At 46.8% G+C, this 19,733-nt stretch overlaps 1 protein-coding gene across 1 annotated transcript in view; it reads left to right on the top strand.

Moving 5' to 3' along the window:
- Nucleotides 1–19,733, top strand: part of FAH (fumarylacetoacetate hydrolase) — a 183,846-nt gene that overhangs the window by 86,384 nt on the left and 77,729 nt on the right. Inside the window, exon 7 of the mRNA XM_078682934.1 lies at nt 1,470–1,522. Within this exon, the coding sequence (XP_078539060.1) occupies nt 1,470–1,522 (53 nt within the window). The remainder of the gene's footprint in view (nt 1–1,469; nt 1,523–19,733) is intronic.

Below are 19,733 nucleotides of genomic sequence, written 5' to 3'. Positions count from 1 at the left end.
GGCGGGTGATTCAGGCGCTTTATAAACCAATAAATATCAAATATCTAATATTCAAGTGCAGAAAAATGCAGGATCTACAGTGTTTTACCTAATGGTATCTACAGGAAATAATCGATTACCGTCTTAGCCCTCCATCTTCCTTGCAATACTTATAATTGTGATTAAAAAATTCAAACTATACCCTTACCTTAATGAAAAAATGTTCATGTATATCGAATACCGAGTCTTCAAGAAACTTATAAAAAGAAAGCTGGTCTACACAATTCAATAATTTGGAATTAATAACGTGTTAGTTTGAATTTCAGTGGTTTGCATCCATGTTCTAAAGCTCCATAGTTTCTATACTCTTGTGAAAGTACATTTCTGTGATTTGAATTCGGTAGCATGAATGATCTAAAATGCTGCTACCTAAAAAAGGCAAACTTGCCCGTTGCTGTTGTTTTCGGCATGTAGCCTTCCCCTCTGCCAAATTTCTAAATCGAAACATTGGACTGAATCTAAAGCTTTACATGATCAGAATTCAAGCGGCTACACTCTGAACATTATTGTTCATCTGAAAGTAGATGTCACAGAGGACGGCACAATTGGGCTTTCACCCACCTTGCCCAGCTCGCAGGAGGAGTCCTACAATGCACTGCAAATGTCTACATCAATATCCTGCTTGGGGTTTGAGCTAAACTCCCATGGCTCAGCATCAACCTTGGCTCAGCTCTCAGGACTGAGCCTGTGTAACACAGTGGCATGTCTGCATCATAGCTATTCATTAAATGAGAGGGACAGCCTGAACAATGGCTTAGAAAGAGAGAATTCAGTTGGTCATGAGAGGATAGGCTCTGCCATGCCTTATAAAGATTGTTTAATGGCTTAGAAAGAGGACAGAGTCAACAGTGAAATGCTAGTTAGAATACAGACTCCCAATGACCAAAAAGGAGGAAGTGCAATGACTTGCGCAATGGAGAGACCAGAAAATGAAATACTGTTGCTTCAGGCTGGGCCTCCCATTACACCTCCACCGCCCTTCATCTCTTCCAGCCACTGGGTTAGATTATCTCTTTAATCACCTGATTTCAGGAGGAGTTAGTAAATCATCTGTCTCTGCAAACTTTCCATAATCACTCAACACTTACTGAGATCCTTATTTCACATGTACATTCACCTTTGACCCTTCCATAGTCTTCACTTTTCCAGAATAGTAATGAGAGCAATTGGACATTAAAATGTTGAAACAGTATATAATTTCCATTCGAATTTAAGACTATTTTGAAGGGCCACTTTTGACTAAAAAATGAGGGTAAATGTGAACAGCATAGTCGGAGTTGTGAGACATGTCCTTCCACCCACTGTCCTTATGTACCCTTCTGGAAATTGTTTTTTTCGCCAACTCTCCAGTATTTTTCTAGTTAAGTGTCCTGTTTAAAGGGGGTCCTTTTGTGGATTCTTACTTGGATTTGCTGTGTTTGTTGTTGTAGCCAAGCCCCCGGTGTTCGAAGACTGCAAACTTCTTGACATAGAGTTGGAGATGGTGAGTGTGTTGTACATTTTAATCTACTTGGAAAATTGATCTTGCATAGTGTCGTCAAGCTATCTGGATTGTGAGATTAGTGTGTGCTTCTTTGTTCACCAGAGATCATGCCTCTGTCCTTGCATGTCTATGCAGACCTGCCTGTGCGTACTTCTGTCTGCTTGTGCTCATCTGTGTAAACATGCCTAACAGTGATGTGCTGAACAAAGTGCTTGCTCCTCGCTGTTTCTTAATTATTAGCACCGCTTACAGATTATGAAAATATTTGCCTGGAATCCGCTGCTTGTCACTAATAATGTGCATGCCTATCTCTTCAGTTTGCATCTTCATTCTGGTTAAAAATTCTGGGAAAATGGTGCGTACATAACCACGTGAGAGTTTTCATTTCTACTGCATACTACTTGTTAACTTCATCCTTTTGTGAGATTTTCATTTACATGTTGAAAATTCCAGCAAGCTTTTGGCTAACTCACTAGTTGATCTGCTGGGATTGCTGAATCTCTGTTTGAAGTACTGCCGCATTGCAGACTGCAGGGCACGCAATTGAGCTGATTTTCTGATATGTTTCGCTAGTGGTAGAAAATCCTAATTTCGTTTCCTGATCCCATCGTTGCTTGATTCCATTCTTCTGGTTTAGTAAGATCAGGTTAGTTGAGAGCATGTTGAAGCTGCGTTCTTTGTGCAGGCTTGGCATGAAGGGCTCTGAGCTGACCAATCTTCTCTCTACCTCTACCTTTCGGGTAGGTGATAAGAGCACTGATATCCAGGTAGTTAATCACTGGATGCAGTCAACTGTAGTTAAGCTCGCTCTGTAAAAAGCGTGGTTCACAGTCAGATTAGCAGAGGAGAAAAAAACTATCCAAAAAACTGGATAGAATTTGGCGCAAGCAGTATCCTCCTGCTTTAAGGCCACCTACAAGGTGACGTTGAAGAAATATCACGCAGCAATTAAGGAAGCCCAAAATACTTTTTGGGGGATAAAATCTATGCACCTTTTAATAAGCCTTGAGAGACTTTTAAACTTCTAAATACCATCCTACAACCACACGCGGTCAATTCACCTATTAATGCATGCCCATATTTGTGCACGAAACTAGCTGATTAAGAAAAAGAAAAGTAAAATAGTTAAAATTCACCACAATTTACAAGCCTTACCAGGATTAGATACCATTAATGTGTATGGGGAAGATCGATCCTCGTCCCCTTTTAGTACTATATCTCGATTTAGGCTTGTTACTTTGTAGGAGTCTAAAGCCCATTATGAGCTGTAAGTCAGGGATTGCTTTTGCAGTTCCCATGCCCACACTACTGACTCTGCAAACCCCTTTCTGCGGTGGGACTAAGTCTCCCAGACTGTTTGGCGGCAAGGCGAAGGAAGCCCAGGTTGAGACGCGCTAGAAGTGCTTTGGAAGTCCCGCAGCGTGGATTGCTTTTGGTGGTTCCCTGCCACTCTACGGACTCTGCAAACCCCTGTCTGGAGTTGAATTAACTCCCCCAGTCTGTTTGGCGGCAAAATGGCCCCCAAGCATAGACATGTTATAAGCATAGCACGGGGGGCATGGGCCTAGAGTAGGCCTGTCTATGCTCTTCCACAGCTGGAAAAGGGCGTGCTGGGCCCACTTTCTTTGGCCTTTTTTCTGTGTAGCCTCCGGAGGAGCAGCAACCCATAGAGGTTCTGCAGAAGGTGAGCTTTGCATTTATTGGATATGGGCAAACGTAAAGCTGTTGAAATAGGTTCTTGGCCAAAGGCCATTCTATTCACAACAGTATCCCCACAGCTCTTTCAAGCACACTCTCAATCACAAATGAGATTACACTCACTGAGCGGAAGCTATCATTGGAGTATTTTCCCACGTTAACTGAACTTGGTGATTGTTCCCTTACTAATGCCAGCATAACAGGACCTCCTGATCCTGGGACCCTGGCACAAACACATACTGCAGATAGCATTCATGACACTGTAAATGACAATGAAGATTTGGTTCAAGCGCCCCAAAGCCTTTCTAATACTTTGCCACAGCTGGGGTCTGTTGTCAAGAGTAGGAAAGTCTAGAATGGCAACAACTGAACATAACGCCCTGCATCAAGGACAGCTAATCTCTTGACTTCAAGGACAGAATCGATCACAGTCAACCCAGACGTCAGAGTCTGCAACTCTGGACTCTTTTCACTTCGATACCCTATATATTAAATTATGTGCTATCTTAGAGGAGAAATTGACCCTAATTATAGAGTGCCTTGATCGCATTGATAGATATACCTAGTTAGCTAACTGCCTTTGCAAATAGGAGTTTGTCATTGTTGCAAACAAAGAATACTGCCTGTCATAAAGGGGCAGAGAATGTAACTGAACCTGTTAGGTCCTCTGAAATAAGCTATGATCCTCGTAAAAAAGTGTGTAAAACCTGGATCTGACTATATAGATTGTCCGAATCTTAGACCATCTGAGAACCGAGTATTCAACCGACGTCTGCCCTATCCCTAATAAAGAGGCAGTGAATCTGTCCCCAGTAGCCTACCGCATGTTTCAGTGTTTCCAGGAGTTCCCCCTCTTAGGTGCGGTCAAATGGAATAAAACTGGTGATTGGCTTGCCAAGCATAAACATTTCAACCCAAAAGAGATGAATAAAATGATAATGGTGTGGAGAGTTGGATGGGTAGACTGTTCAAGCAAGGACATTGATGGGGACTGTATCATGATACATTTTCGTAAACCATCCTGCGTAAAAAATATACTGTGGTCACTAGAGGCTATAGACTGTAACTGCACCAGAATTTGCTCACTCTATATGGACTATTTTTATGAGTTTCACCCATGGCCCACTTGTCCGACATAACCCTGGGTTTTCATTGGTATACCAGTGTCAGAACAAATTATCTGCCCTAAGTGTGCTTGATGGGATAGACTGGCTGCTGCCCAGATCCGTTATCAGGGAGTAAACAATGGCCACTCCGACAGTAATAGTGACCAAAATTGTTATTCCCCTATTTTTGGGCAATGCCTAGGGTCCATGTGGCGCAGTGTTGAAGATATTAAGTTGGAATGTGGCAGGACTACAATCAAAGATATTACTATCAGAATGGCAAACTTTTATAAGGCAGTATGATATTATGCTTCAAGAAACTTGGGCAACTCAGAATCTGATAATTGATGGATTTTAGTGTTGTAGTATTTCTGCAACTGCCTCCTGGTTTGGTCGTGAGTCAGGGGGCTTAGCCACCTGGGTGAATTTATCTTCTGGGGGCTGTGATAGGTCAATGGAGACTTCTAATAGTAGCTTTCAGGTTGTGAAATGTAAGAGGTTCACCTCTGTATTTAAACAATGTCTATAATAACGATTTTATTAATATTTCTAATACTAAAATTCCAATTCTGTTTGATTATAGGACTTCACTGTTTAGCAATGTTGTAAATAAAAGGGTACTCTGGTGGCCTTTGCTTGGCACGTGATTTTAATGTAAGGCTTATTCCCCCGATTAAACCCCTCTAGGACTATCAAAGGAGTTGTGACAAATAATCTGGCAAACCCCTTGGTGAGACCTGATACTAGAGGCTTAGAGTTGATGTCATACTTGGCCTCCCATGATTTGAATAATCTAATGGACATGGTAGATTGTAATGACCTATTGATACCCACTTATTGGGGAAGTTGCCGTTCCTCTATAATTGCTTATTTTCTTATATCAACTAATTTGGTAGAGCCTCTGGTGTATGGGAAAGTAGTTTCCTCAAATTGTGGGGATCAGAACGCTATTGAGGTAGAATTTTAATATCACCAAAGCTGCAATGTAGAGTGGACTACGAAGCTAGTAATCTTGAGCCATTTACAGACTGTCTAAGATTGGTATGGATGGTTCTTAAGCCAGTCAACTTTTTCATTTAATATAATAACAAAAGAACAGGGATTAAGGCTACTTTGCCCGCACCGGTGCTGAAGTCCTTAAAATTAATATCTACTAAGTTGAAGGTGCAACTGGTCTGGGACACAATCCCCTAGGTCCCATTGGTTAAAAGACAAGAAACCTTGACTTTCAACAAGAACTGCACAAAAAATGACCCCGCACCCTTCAATTATTGTTACAGTACTTGATCCAATTCACAACATTGTTTGTTGATCTCATTAATGGTTCCAAAAGTTCTCCCAAGAATTCCAAAGGCAGTTTATTCAGTTTAATTAGATTCTTTATTCACAGCGCCGATTTAAAATGAATAGCCAACGCGTTTCGTCCGTTAACCGGACTTCTTCAGGGCTATAAAGATACAAAACATAAAAAATTGCTATTTACAAAGAGTATTATACTCATGTCAACACAAATATATTTACAAGAGAAAAAACAGATTTTCATACAATAACATATAGCCAGTGTCTCATATATACAACATAGGCCTTCTCATGGGAGAACGATCTAAGAAACCAGATCTAACATTGCATTATGTTAATAAGCAATTCACAATATACTTATTTTCATATTCTCGCTGATGCTCTTATCCATACCTATATACGTCAACAAATGGCCCAATCTATGAGCCATATATAGTTCATTTCCAATTTCATATGTTATAGCATCAACACAATACGGTAAAAAGTTGTCTTTATACATCAAATACCAATCTATGAGCCATATACAATTCATTTCCAATTTCACATGTCATATGTTATAACATCAACACAATACAGTAAGAAGTTGTCTTATGCACATCAAATACCTTTTCAGGCTTCCTTATAGAAATTAGTTTGTGGAAATCTTCACACATTGATGAAGGTCAGGTAATCTGCAAACGGAATGATACGTATGGTTTACGCCGAAGTTAAGTAGTCCTCAACACCAAGGATAATCTAAGCCCAATGATGTCCCTTCTTATATCAAGGCTATGGCCATCTTACAAACATTGGTTAGAAAATATTCAGATATTTTGTCATTAAGTTTTCCTCTAAGTCAGTTTAGTCAGATACCTTATTTTCACATTCCTTTCTTCCAAATTCCCAATCTTTATATAACGACACATGTCCTATGTACTGGTGTCCTTAAGTAACTCAACCTAATCTACTCTCATTACTTACTTCAAAGAGCGACTAGCTTCATAGTCCCATGATGTTAGGGGTTCAAAGGTAGTAATTCCCAATGAAGAATGAAAGCCTGGACAAAGAAAGAGTGAATAATTTGGTATGTATATGACACACAGTTACTAGCATGTTTATCAGTTATTGCTCCATTATAGTGGTCTTAGGCAACATAAATATGCCATTAACCCCTTCGATGCTTGTGACGGAATGGTTCCATCTGAAAGAAACAGGTTAGTATTAGATTCCTTACCTTAGAATATCCCCAGGCGTCAGTCTGGATCCGGAAACTTTTGCGTAGCAGTACCCCTGCGCGTCGGTAGGCGTCGTCTGCAGGCGTCCCCTGCGGCTCCGCGTCCGTCGTCGGCGTCGTGCGCCGTGATGACGTCGCTGGAGTATATAGACGCCGCCTCCGCACGCTGACGTCAGTTCTTCTTCTTTTTTCCGCGCCAGTTAGCGCAGATCCGAGAAGTGCAGTACTCCGGTCTTTTGACCAAAGTTTTTGAATCTTGATTACTGTTACGGTGCCGGTAGGATGCCCGGTTTTAAGAACTGTGACGGTTGTGACCGCACGATGTCGGTCACGGATCATCACCGACTCTGCCTCCGGTGTCTGGGCCCCGACCACGCCGTGGACGACTGTGTCGATTGCCGGGCCCTGACGAGTAAAGCTAGGCGGGAGCGGTCACGCAAGCTACTCGAACTGCGGGTGTCGGCCCCACGTCGAGAGCGGTCCCGGTCCGGCCGGAGGTCGAGGGAGCGGTCGCGGAGCCATCACGAGCGCTCCGGAAGTCGTCACCATTCCTCTGGTTCCTCAGGTAGGAAACACAAGAAGTCGGGGCGTCGTCATCGTACCCCCGACTCCCCCGCGATGTGGCCGGGGGTTCGGGTGGCCCCACCCCCGCGTGAGTCGCCGGCGCGGCCTGCTCCATACCCTGCGGTCCCTGGGCAAGGCGCGTCGCGTGAGGAGATAGAGGAGTTTATGGCCATGAGGGCACTGTCTCCTCCGACGGGGTCTACGGCGCCTTCGGGCCCTGTGCTCCTGTCCGGGGGTCCTAGCGGTTCGGGTGTTCCTGCCTCGACGCCGTCGGGTGCTCCGGCTCCGACCCCGGCGCCGCAGGGACCCTCAGGGTCGACGCCGGCTGGTCGACCGGCCTCTCCGGCGCCGATTCCATCGAGGTTGCCCCCGACGCCGCCTCCGCGCGGCGCCGGTGCTCCGACGCCGCCTCCGCGCGGCGCCGGTGCTCCAACGCCGGCTCCGGGCGGCGCCGTCCCCATGACCTCTCCGACTCCGGACGCGGAGTCGGACCGGCCTCCGCGCGGCGCCGGTGCTCCGACGCCGCCTCCGCGCGGCGCCGGTGCTCCGGGGCCTCTCCGACTCCGGACGCGGAGTCGGACCGGCGTCGCCCAACGCCGAGTCCGACGCCGATGGGGCCTGTGGACCCCGAGGAGCCGGTCTACATTGTTGACTCCGAATACGGGGAAGATGTAGAATACGGAGAGGTTTGGGAGGGGTCTGAGGACCCTCTGTCACGTGAGTGTCAGTACGACGTGGACTGGACAGGTGATTTGGGTGACGCCAGTGGTCTGGACGACTCTCCTAACCCTGGTTTTGTCTCGCCTCCTACTGTGGCTTCGGAGGCTGGGGCTGCTTATTCAGTGGTGTTGATGAGGGCTGCCAAGGCCTTACACCTTGAGCTCCCCGTCGCGGTCGTGAGGCCTAACATCCTCACTGAGGTCTTCAAACCGCAGTCATGCCCACAGGAGCCTCTGCTGCCGTTCAACGAAGCCTTGACAGACGTTCTTTTGGGCACGTGGTCCAGGCCTGCTTCAGGTTCGCCTGTTGATAGGAACGTGGCCAGACGCCACCGTCCGTGTCCGGACGACCCCAAGTTCCTGTCCACCCATCCCACCCCTGAGAGTCTGGTGATCCAGGCCTCGACCTCCCAGACCGCATTCCCGTTGGCCCCGCCCGACCGGGAATCCAAGAGGTACGACCAATATGGAAAGAAGGTCTTCTCGTCCCTGAGTTTGGGACTGCGGTCTTGCAACACCGCATGCCTCTTGGGCCGCTACACCCACTCTCTGTGGGATACGGTCGCGGAGTTGCTGCCAGAATGCCCGCAGGAGGTACGGGTAAAGCTCGGCAAGGCTATGATTGAAGGCCGAGATGCAGCAAGATACTCCATCAGGTGTGGTCTTGATACGACTGACTCGCTGGGCAGAGCGATGTCCACGACGGTGGCGATTCGTCGCCACGCCTGGCTGAGATCCGCCAACTTTTCGGCTGATGTCCAAAATACTTTGATGGACATGCCGTTCGATGGCAGTCGCCTGTTTGGCGACAAGGCGGACCACGCGCTGGAGCGCTTCAAGGACTCCAGGGTCACGGCCAAGTCCTTGGGTCTCTCGACCCAGCGCCAGCAAACGGGTTCGTTTCGCTCCTTTCGTGGCCACGGAAGGGGCGGTCCCACACGGGCTGCCAGCCACGCACCGCAGAACACTTCTCAACGCGGTGGCGGCCGTGAATTCCGCCGTGGAGGCGGTCGGGGACAACGGCGAGGTCAGACCACACCTCCCCCCGCAGCATCAGCCTCCAAATCCTCCTAGTCCGTGCTTTCAGGCCCATGTGACGCCAGTGGGTGGCAGGGTTCGCCATCACCACTCCCGCTGGCGCTCTATCACATCGGACAGGTGGGTGCTGCAGCTCGTCCGAAGGGGCTACTCCCTCCCCTTCGAGACCTCTCCTCCAGCCATGCCACCGCAGAACCACCGTGTGTCGGGGGACCACTTGACACTTCTGCTGGAGGAAGTTACGACCCTCTTGGCCAAGGGGGCCATCGAGCGCGTTCCTGGGCCAGAAGTAGGGCGTGGTTGCTATTCCCACTACTTTCTGGTACCCAAGAAGGACAAGGGGGGCCTGCGTCCTATCTTGGATCTACGGAACGTCAACGGCTTCCTCCGGAAGGAGAAGTTCAAGATGTTGACTTTGGCTCAGGTCTTGGCTGCTCTAGACCCGCAAGACTGGATGGTGGCGTTGGACTTGCAGGAGGCGTATTTTCACATCCCCGTCCTGCCGGCTCACCGGCGGTACATGCGGTTCACGGTAGGCCACGAGCACTTTCAGTTTATCGTGCTCCCATTCGGCCTTACCAGCGCCCCACGGGTGTTCACGAAAGTGATGGCGGTGGTCGCAGCTCATCTGCGCCGGTTAGGGGTTTCAGTCTTCCCCTACCTCGACGACTGGTTGTTGAAGGCGGGCTCGCCCCAGACAGTCGTACACCACCTTCAGATGACGGCAGACCTCCTGCACGAGCTGGGGTTTTCCATCAATGTGCCGAAATCACACCTGTGTCCCTCTCAAAAGCTCCTTTTCATCGGAGCGGTTTCGACTCGGCGCAGTTTCGGGTTTATCCTCCGGAACGGCGGATCCGGGATATACAGGCTTTGATTCCCATCTTTCTGCCGTTATCCCGGGTTTCGGTCAGGTTGACGCTGCGGCTGCTGGGGCTGATGGCTTCCTGCATCCTTCTGGTGCATCACGCCGGTGGCGGATGCGGGCTCTGCAGTGGGACCTGAAGTTTCAGTGGGCCCAGCATCAAGGCAACCTATCCGACCATGTCCTGATCTCGGAGGGCACTGCGAGCCAGTTGCAGTGGTGGCTTACGGACCGCGATTGGGTCAGAGGCAGATCCCTCTCCCTTCCCCAACCGGAGCACGTAGTTGTGACGGACGCGTCCCTCCAGGGCTGGGGAGGCCACTTGGGAGAGGCGGAGATCAGAGGCATCTGGTCTCCGGCGGAGTCCCGGCTCCACATCAACATGTTGGAGCTGCGGGCGATTCGCCTAGCACTGAAGGCATTCCTCCCCTTTGTCAACGGGAGTGTAGTGCAGGTGTTCACGGACAACACCACCGCCCTGTGGTACTGCAACAAGCAGGGCTGAGTGGGGTCGTGGACCCTTTGCCAGGAGGCTCTGCGTCTCTGGCAATGGCTGGAACGTCAGGGCGTGACTCTGACGGTTCAACACCTGGCAGGTTCTCTGAACGCCAGGGCGGACGAACTCAGCCGTCGGTGCTCGGTGGATCACGAATGGCGTCTGAACTCGGACGTGGCGAAAGGCCTCTTTCTGCAATGGGGAGAGCCTTGGTTAGATCTATTCGCCACAGAAGAGAACGCGCAATGTCATCAGTTCTGCGCGTTGGAGTTTCCAAGACGGCACTCGCACGGCGACGCCTTTCGGCGCGAGTGGAGCTGCGGTCTGTTGTACGCCTTTCCGCCTATACCACTTCTGCCCAGAGTGCTGAAGAAGATCAGGCGCGACCGGGCCCAAGTTATCCTTGTGGCTCCGGACTGGGCTCGAAGGTACTGGTATCCCGAGCTACTGAGCATGTCAGTCGGTCCCTCGATCCGCCTGCCCCTTCGGGAGGACCTTCTGTCGCAGCAGCAGGGGACGGTCCTCCACCCGAACCTGTCCAGTCTCCACCTCCATGCGTGGAGATTGAGCGGCGACAGTTGAGGCCATTTGACTTGTCTCCTGAGGTTTGTGATGTGATTCTGGCAGCCAGGCGTCCCTCCACAAAGTCGGTATACGCCTGCCGGTGGAACAGATTTGTGGCATGGTGCACGGCAAAGGCTGTGGACCCTCTCTCTGCCCCTCTCTCCGAGGTTCTCCTCTTTCTTCTCTCTCTTGCCCAGCAGGGCTCTGCTCTGGGCACTATCAAGGGCTACCTTTCTGCCCTTTCGGCCTTTCTAAGGCTGCCTGATCAACCTTCTTTGTTCAAGTCCCCTATTGTAACGAGATTCTTGAAGGGCATCACGCACATGTATCCACCTGTTCCGTTCGTGATGCCTCAGTGGGACTTGAACCTGATTCTGACCTTCTTGATGTGCGCTCCCTTTGAGCCACTTCATTCCTGTCCTCTCCGTCTCCTGACTTTAAAGACGGCCTTCCTGGTTGCCATCACCTCTGCCAGGAGAGAGTGAGTGAGCTCCAGGCTCTTTCTGTCAAACCTCCTTTCATGTCCACTCATCCAGACAAGGTGGTTCTGAGAACTAGACCTTCTTTCCTGCCCAAAGTAGTCTCTGCTTTTCACATCGGGCAGTCCATCACCTTACCCTCCTTCTTCCCGCCTCCGCATCCTTCAAAGGATGAAGAGCGGCTCCATCGTCTGGACCCAAAACGTGCGCTTTCATTTTATATGGATCGCACACGCCAGTTCCGGGTGGATGACCAACTGTTTGTTGGCTACGTGGGTGCGAAGAAGGGACGGGCGGTACATAAACGGACCATCTCTCGGTGGGTCGTTCTGTGCATCAAGGCGTGCTACTCTTTGGCTCGGAAGGAGCCTCCTGTTGGTCTGAGGGCCCATTCCACTCGGGCCACGGCGGCTACTACTGCCCTGGGCCGGGGAGTCCCTTTGCGGGACATTTTCCAGGCGGCTACGTGGGCCTCGCTGCACACCTTTGCGAGGCACTACTGCCTGGACAGTCAAGTCCGGAGGGATGGCTTCTTTGGCCGTTCGGTCCTCCCAGGACTTTCTGGTGTAGGATTGTATTGGTTCGCAGACCCACCTCCGGGGTTGGTATTGCTGGGGTATCTATTCTAAGGTAAGGAATCTAATACTAGCCTGTTTCTTTCAGATGAACAAGTTACTTACCTTCGGTAACGATATATCTGTAAGAAACAGTAGTTAGTATTAGATTCCTTACCGCCCTGCCCATCCTCCCCGTTCTGCGAACTGATACCTAGGGTTAAGGACATCCCTTTCAGGGCCCTAGTTTCAAATGGCACCAGTGTTGGTTCTCACATGGCTCTGCGTGTTCTGGCGCGGAAAAGCTATGTCCAAAGAACTGACGTCAGCGCGCGGAGGCGGCGTCTATATACTCCAGCGACGTCATCACGACGCCGACGACGGACGCGGAGCCGTAGGGGACGCCTGCAGACGACGCCTACCGACGCGCAGGGGTACTGCTACTCAAAAGTTTCCGGATCCAGACTGACGCCTGGGGATATTCTAAGGTAAGGAATCTAATACTAACTACTGTTTCTTACAGATATATCGTTACCGAAGGTAAGTAACTTGTTCGTCACGACCACACCCAGTTATGGAATGTCCAGCACTCGGGGGAAATAGGCGCTGCACGCAAGGTGTTAACAATCCAGTGGTTTTGTTATGAAAACCAAAAACGTTCTTAATTAGAAGAGATTCTTAGAAATTTGATAGATGCCATTCATGTCGAAATGACATATATCCAAGCTTAATCTTTTATATGCTGGCATTTGTTCCAAAAATGTCATATTTAAGACGCGCTGTAGCTATCCTACAGATCGCGTGTACAATGTAACTCATTCCAAAACAGAATGGCGGCCATCTTAAGCTAGTCAAATCTTATTAATTATAGTCATGGAAGAATATTGTGCTTTATCCTTCGGTGTAATTTTGACTCTTTTCACAAACTAGAGCCAATGATTATGCACAACATCTTTTATCCAAAAACCAGCGTCTAGAAGAAACTCTCATTTCCAAAAACAGCTATTGCCCCTCTACTGGCCGTGCATCAGCGTGAAATATACTCCCATAAACATGGCGGCCATCTTGAACTAGTCAAAAAACTCTTAATCACCATCGCAAATAAAAGTCGATCCTGCTTAAAGCGCTTTTTTACGTAATCATAACCCCAGTGAGGAATTAAGTATTTCGAATGAATTACAAGTAAAGCCTCTAAGAATCTCCATCAGCCCATCATGGGACACGCACTCACCGCAAAAAGTTTTGGCATCTAGTCCTGCATGTGGTCATCTGGTTCTAAATGTTCACATTGAACCACGTGCTTTTATACCCCTTAAACGAGCAATTATGGGGAAATTAGCTTAAATTAATTGTTCATTAGCCCGGGTTCAGTGGTGCTTTGATGACATTTCTACTCAGAAGACGATCGCCGCCATCTCAAGGCGGTCAACATTTCGTCAAGCCTGAGTATAGTCGTTTTTCGATGACGTTTTCACTGAGCAAATGATCGCCGCCATCTTAGAGCGGTCTAAAAATCATTGATACAACATATAAATTAACGTATATTCTTTATATGCTTAGCTACAAGTTCCAAAATGTAGGAGACATAAATTTAAGTTTTAAATTTAAACCAAACGGGTCATTGGAAAGACAATCGCCGCCATCTCAAACCGGTCTACATATCGATGACGTTTCCACTACGCAAACGATCGCCGCCATCTTGGAGGGGTCTAAGTATTATCAATTATTCATATAAATTAACGTACGTTCTTTATATGCCTAGCTACAAATTCTAAGAATTTTGGAGACATAAATTTAAATTTAAAATTTTTATTTTTATTTTTTAATTTTTTAAACCACAAAGGGCACTGGAAAGACTATCACCGCCATCTTAAAGCGGTCTGCGTATCACATGGTCTAGGTTCGGTCTTTTTGCATGACGTTTACACTAAAGGACAATCGCCGCCATCTTAGAACGGTCTGCATATTGTAAAATATGGCATAGAATTTACTTGCCATCTATAGATGGTTAGCTTTTAGTTTTAAAATGTCTGTAATATAAATAGTTCAATTTAAACCACAACTGTGTTACCAAAAGTTAAAATACACTTTGTACGGACACCACATATTACTTAGTGGTAATCAAAGCCCACAACTAAGTTTTTCATGATAAATGATGATGCTTATCTGCAGGTTACATCCTACTTATTGTATAGCTATCATGCATCCCATGCCTAACATCAATGGGACAGGCTCCATATCGTACTTAACCTCTTCCATGCTAATGACAAGGTCAGCTTGTCATGCAGGTCCACTGGAGCTGTGCTTATGACGAGCTGACCTTGTCATGAACAATGGGAAAAAAGAAGGTCCAGCGCAGCAGAAAAATACCCTGTAGCATTGAAGGTGTTAAGCCACATCTCCCAGTACCTTCTTCTTTCTCGTAAATAGTCAGCGTCCTACAGAAAGTGGTGGAACTCATTATTAATGTTTAGACCTAAGTCCACCGATCTCAATCTGCAAATCCACCGAGCCTCTAATTGTCTAAGATGTGTGGTCCTGTCTCCACCCTGGGGTTTACTCCCGCACTATCTACAGTATGAAACCTGATTTCTCTTTTATGCGGATGACACTCCAGAATGTGTTGTGCCACAGGACTGCGTATGTCACCATGTTTGATGTTCCTGACATGTTCTTGAATTCTGATTTTCAAGCTCCTCGTACTGCTACCCACATAAATCATGTTGCAATGACAGATAATCAAATACACTACATATGTGGTGTTGCAATTTATGAATGTGGTGATCCTATAGTTCTTTGGGCTGTTATAGAAACTTTCAAGCTTGTTCATCCCATGTCTACATACGGAACAGTTCCCACATACATAAAAGCCCACAGGTTTCTCAGGTAACCATGTAGTTATGCGCTGTTCCGGAGGTTTAACATAGCTGGGGCAGAGAATGCTCTTAATTGTTGTACCCTTTTTGTAGATAACCCTAGGTTTGTCCGAAATAATGTCAGATGGGAGTGTCAGATTTAAGTAGATGCAAATGTCTCCTTAAGATATTGTAAATATGGCTGCTGTACATGCCATATTCCGTCACAAAGACTCACTGATTTTCGTCGGCAATATCACTCTTGCATGGTTGCTGGGCTATTGTCTCACTGCGCTTCTTTTTCTTAATTTTACTTTCTGCTTTCAAAATATCACTGCTCGCATACCCTCTTACTGAAAATTCACCCTTCACCCTCTCAATATTTCTCTCAAAATTATCTTCTCTACAATTGCGGCAAGCTCGTACCATTTCACCATATGGTATGGCTGCTATGGTATTCCTTGGATGACAACTGGTCGCATGCAATACACTATTGCAGGATGTGGGTTTGTTATGCATGTCGCTTTGGATCACACCATCCTTGTTATATAATCTGAGATGTAAGAACACAATCTCTTTTGTTGAATGATTGATGGTTAGTTTGATGTTACAATCATTGGCGTTGAGATAGCAAAAATATTCATTCAGCTCATCGACACCACCCTTCCAAATAAGGAAGACGTCGTCGATGTAACGAACATAAAAAATAATGTCATCCATCCACTTTTTAGCGCCACGGCCCCAGGCTCTTTTTCATTAAAGTGATCAAGGAGAATATGGAATTGATTGAGATTTTTTTAGTGGAAGGTGACATAGATGATCTAGAATAATCTCTACACCAACCTAGGGAAATCCTTATTAAAACCATCCCGGCCCGCAAACCGTGAACCCATGTGGCTTAACTATGATTGTACTTTGGCTAATCGGTTATTACGTTAGGCCCTCATGGCGAAACCTAGGGACTCCTCCTTATATTATCTTCGTAGGGAAGCCACCAACTTGGTCACTACTAGGCAGAGGAGGGAGTTGTTAGCTCAACAGTGGGAATCTTTTGTATCAGCAGCAAGTAAGAGGAATAGAAAACTCTTTTTGTCTGCCCATGGGATGTGGGGTACCTCTCAAAGTAATGTCATTCAGTCTGAAGAAATAGGTTTTGCCAAAAGGTCCTGGCGGTTCGTATATTGTCCTCCCACTTAATCTGCCACTAACAAATGGGCGTCCTATACATAGGAATTATATTAGAGCCTTCCCCGCCTTATTATGGCTAACAGTATGGCAAAACAAGTATGCCAGTTTGACAATGGACATCATTATGGACTTCCTCAAATGTGAAATGGGCCTACCAATCCCATGTCTAGCTGGCGTAGAATCAAGATTTTGTAGGATCTGCTTTCAACATGTTTTTTCGGGTCCCGATCATATTATTAATATAACGAATGTGGCAGCCTATATGAATATGGTTGTAGAAACACCACCAACCAGATAACGTAATAGAGCTATGGGAAATTGGAACGCAGCTAATTGTTCTGCTTCACGGGTGGCACACTTAAATATTTACTGTAATTCCCTCTGGGCTTCCAGAAGAGTCTTGACTCCAGTCCCTGCCCTTGTGGTGGGAAATCTGGGCAGTTCATGCAGCAATTTACATATTTTTGTAACTTTTATATTAGGCACATGAAGCATCCCTTACTTTTGCTTATTAAAAGACTCAATGCTCGCCAGTGACCGTGTTGTGCTACTCACCAAAGGCAAGATGTGGGGTTGTGCTACCTAGAAAGGCACAAAACCCATTGTGCTAGCTTTGTTATTCCCGTCTTCTGGCTGTTGGTGTTAAACTCGTAAGTGTAACGTGTTGCATGCCAGTGAGTTAGCCATTGGGTCAGGGCAGCTAGATAGTGCAATTCAAAATCGGAAACCCCCCCGTCTCCCTTGACTCACCCGCCTTTTCAAAGTGTCCAATGGCACCCGCGGCAACATCCATTCCATATTTTGTCCACCATTAGACTGTGCAATTCTTTGAAATTTTGTTTAGGGAAAATTATCAGCAAGTTTGTGTTATAACAATGTAAGTGAGGTAACATTATCATCTTGGAAAGGGCTATTCAGCTAGCTGTTTAATTAGAAGGGACCTCCAAAAGTCACCTGTAGCAGAAGCAACCATACTGTATGCTCATAGTTATATTTTGGGGTGTCAATTTGGTTATGATTGACTTGTACTCCTAAATATGTAAACATGGTGGTCTCCCCCCTGTAGAGGTTCTCCGCAAGACCCTCAAGTCAAGGCGGGTTTGGGTTTCATTGACAACAGGCTAGATTGATCCTAGTTCACCTTCAGCCCGGACAAACTTCCTAAGGTGTCAAGTTCTCAGATACTTGAACCAAGATGTGCTCTGCATCCCCAGTACACAGCAGCAGATCGTCTTAATAAAGATAAATTATATCAAACAACTCCGCGTTTGGGATCACCCAATCCCTCTCAACCTTTTAGAACTGCACTAAAATGGTTCAATAGCTAAAACTAAAAGAGATGGGGCTGCACCATCTCTTACCTTGGCAGACCCAATGTTGCTCTGAGATCACCCGGCCCATTCACATTGGTGTGACTGGCAGGGTATGAAGGACCCTGATCCATCTATGAAAGGCTCATCCAAGACCAAAGCGAGCTGGATTCTTGTGTAAGTATCACCAGTTCAGGAAATCACATGCTTTTTCTATGTCAACCGTTAGTAGTGCCGTTCTGGGCCGTGCCCCAGGGACCACTGCCATAATCTTTTGAACAGCCATCGTATGTTCTGCCATATACTATGTACCGGAATTAAGCCATTTTGGTCTTTATGTATAATGTGAGGTAGCAACTTATTAGCTAGTATTTTCAGGGGTATTTTATAATCCACATCCAGTATAGAAAGGGGCCTTTATGCCAATAGGTCTTTGGGAGGGTTGCTGGGTTTTAGAATGGCTGTGATAAAGGCCTCCAGTGCCATCTGGAAGGTTTTCCCTTCCAGAAGCTTTGTTTTATATTGCAGTTAACACAGGGGTCAGTTGATCCGCAAAGGCAGTTTGCACCTGAAATCTTACCCTGTCCGAGTAGTGAGATGGTGTCCTTTACCTCTTATGAAGAAATTGGTTGCCCAGCTTGTCATCACCTTGTTGTATGAGCTGAGGAAGCGAAATATCCGTTAGGAAGTTATTAATGTCAGCATCCAAATTATTGCGATTATCATGTAGTAGTTCGTAATAGTCGATGAATTGGCTCCTGTGATTAATGAACCCATGGTGGTCTATGATACTAGTCAGGGCCATACTTCTTTTATGGGAGCTAATTAGCCAAGCTCAAATTCTTACGTATATATCCCCTTCTGTGTCGACGGGCTGTATATGCTGCAACATATAGACCTCATTGTCTCTCAGCTAGAGTGGCATCGTTTTTCTTGGCGTGGTGTAGGGCATCAGTCTATGATTTCTGAGACCACTCTGTCAAGATTCCGAATACTCCCATCTAGCTCCAGTAGTTGGTAATCTATTTGCCTCCTAATTTCCTTTTAATGTGCTGATGCAGGGGTCTTGCTTTACTGCTTTAAAGGCCTCCCATTCTTTTAGGTGGCAATGACTTGACCCTTCGTTCTCCACAAAGCAGTGCCCTAAGTGTTCTCTCAATGATATGCCGGAACTTTCAAGGAGTCCTGATGAAGTTAACATGTAGAAATGAGCGATACCCCCTCCCTCATGAAATGTGTATCAGCTTTGGATTGTGGTCAGAGATGGTCCGGCCTAGATACTAAGCCAAACTGATATGCGGTAATAGGGTTGGGGGGGGGGAATATTTGATCTAGTCGAACGTGCATCAAATAAACTGGTGAGAAATAAGAGTATTCTTTCATTAATGAGTATTTAGGGTGCTAAACATCACTCAATGACCATTGTGGAAGATCAACCCTTTTTTTAAGTGGACCGCTGAGTGGCCTCCTTATCTGGTGCTTCTTAGTATTTCATCTTGCTCCCTGCAAGTGGAGGATATTGGCCACCATGGATCTGGGAGGAGCCCAAAGAGGGTGGTTTTGCCAGGAGCCAATGTCCTATCTCAACTGAGAATCAAACTGATAGCTGCCAAACTGTACTGTTTCACACAACCATGACTCAAGTAGTGTTCGCGTTTTTTTTCTTCCTGTCTCTTCTGTCATGCCATGGATGCACACATTGTTACTCCTGGCCCTGCCCTTTGCGTCCTCGGCTTGACCTTCTAGGAAGCTTACTCGGTCAACGAACTCTTGGATTTGTTTTCGTAAGTCCAATGTCTGGAGTTGGAGCTCTTGGAGCATCAACTCTGTGTGGTGAACCCTATCAGAGAATTTGCATTGATCATCTTCGCCATGAACTTTTCCTTCCAGTGTCGTTTTGGTTTCCACAATGGCCTCTAAAACGCTATCAAATTTTGTTTGAGCTGTCTCTGCCAAGTCTGTTGTTCTGGAGGATCTGTGTCCATTCACTTGCATGATGATGCCTTTGCGGTCAGAACCTTCAGTCTCAGCGGCTACTGTAGATTTTGTATTGCTCTGGGCCTGCCCATTGTAGCGTGATGCACCCACTCACCGATGACCATATAGCTAGTTGCAGCTCTCTCCAACTGGTGTAATGCGCTGGGGACACAAGCAGCTAGTGATTGTTGAAGGGACCCTTGTTGATTGTGAGGGGATGTTGTCTCTAAATACACCTGGGGAAGAATAATAGAGTTGTGGCAGCTAGAGGAAAAATCATGAACCT

This window comes from Lissotriton helveticus, chromosome 3_1, assembly GCF_964261635.1.
Source record: "Lissotriton helveticus chromosome 3_1, aLisHel1.1, whole genome shotgun sequence".
Classification (NCBI taxonomy): domain Eukaryota; kingdom Metazoa; phylum Chordata; class Amphibia; order Caudata; family Salamandridae; genus Lissotriton; species Lissotriton helveticus.
Note: the sequence above shows the minus strand (reverse complement) of the source record. Positions and strands in the feature narration are given on the sequence as shown.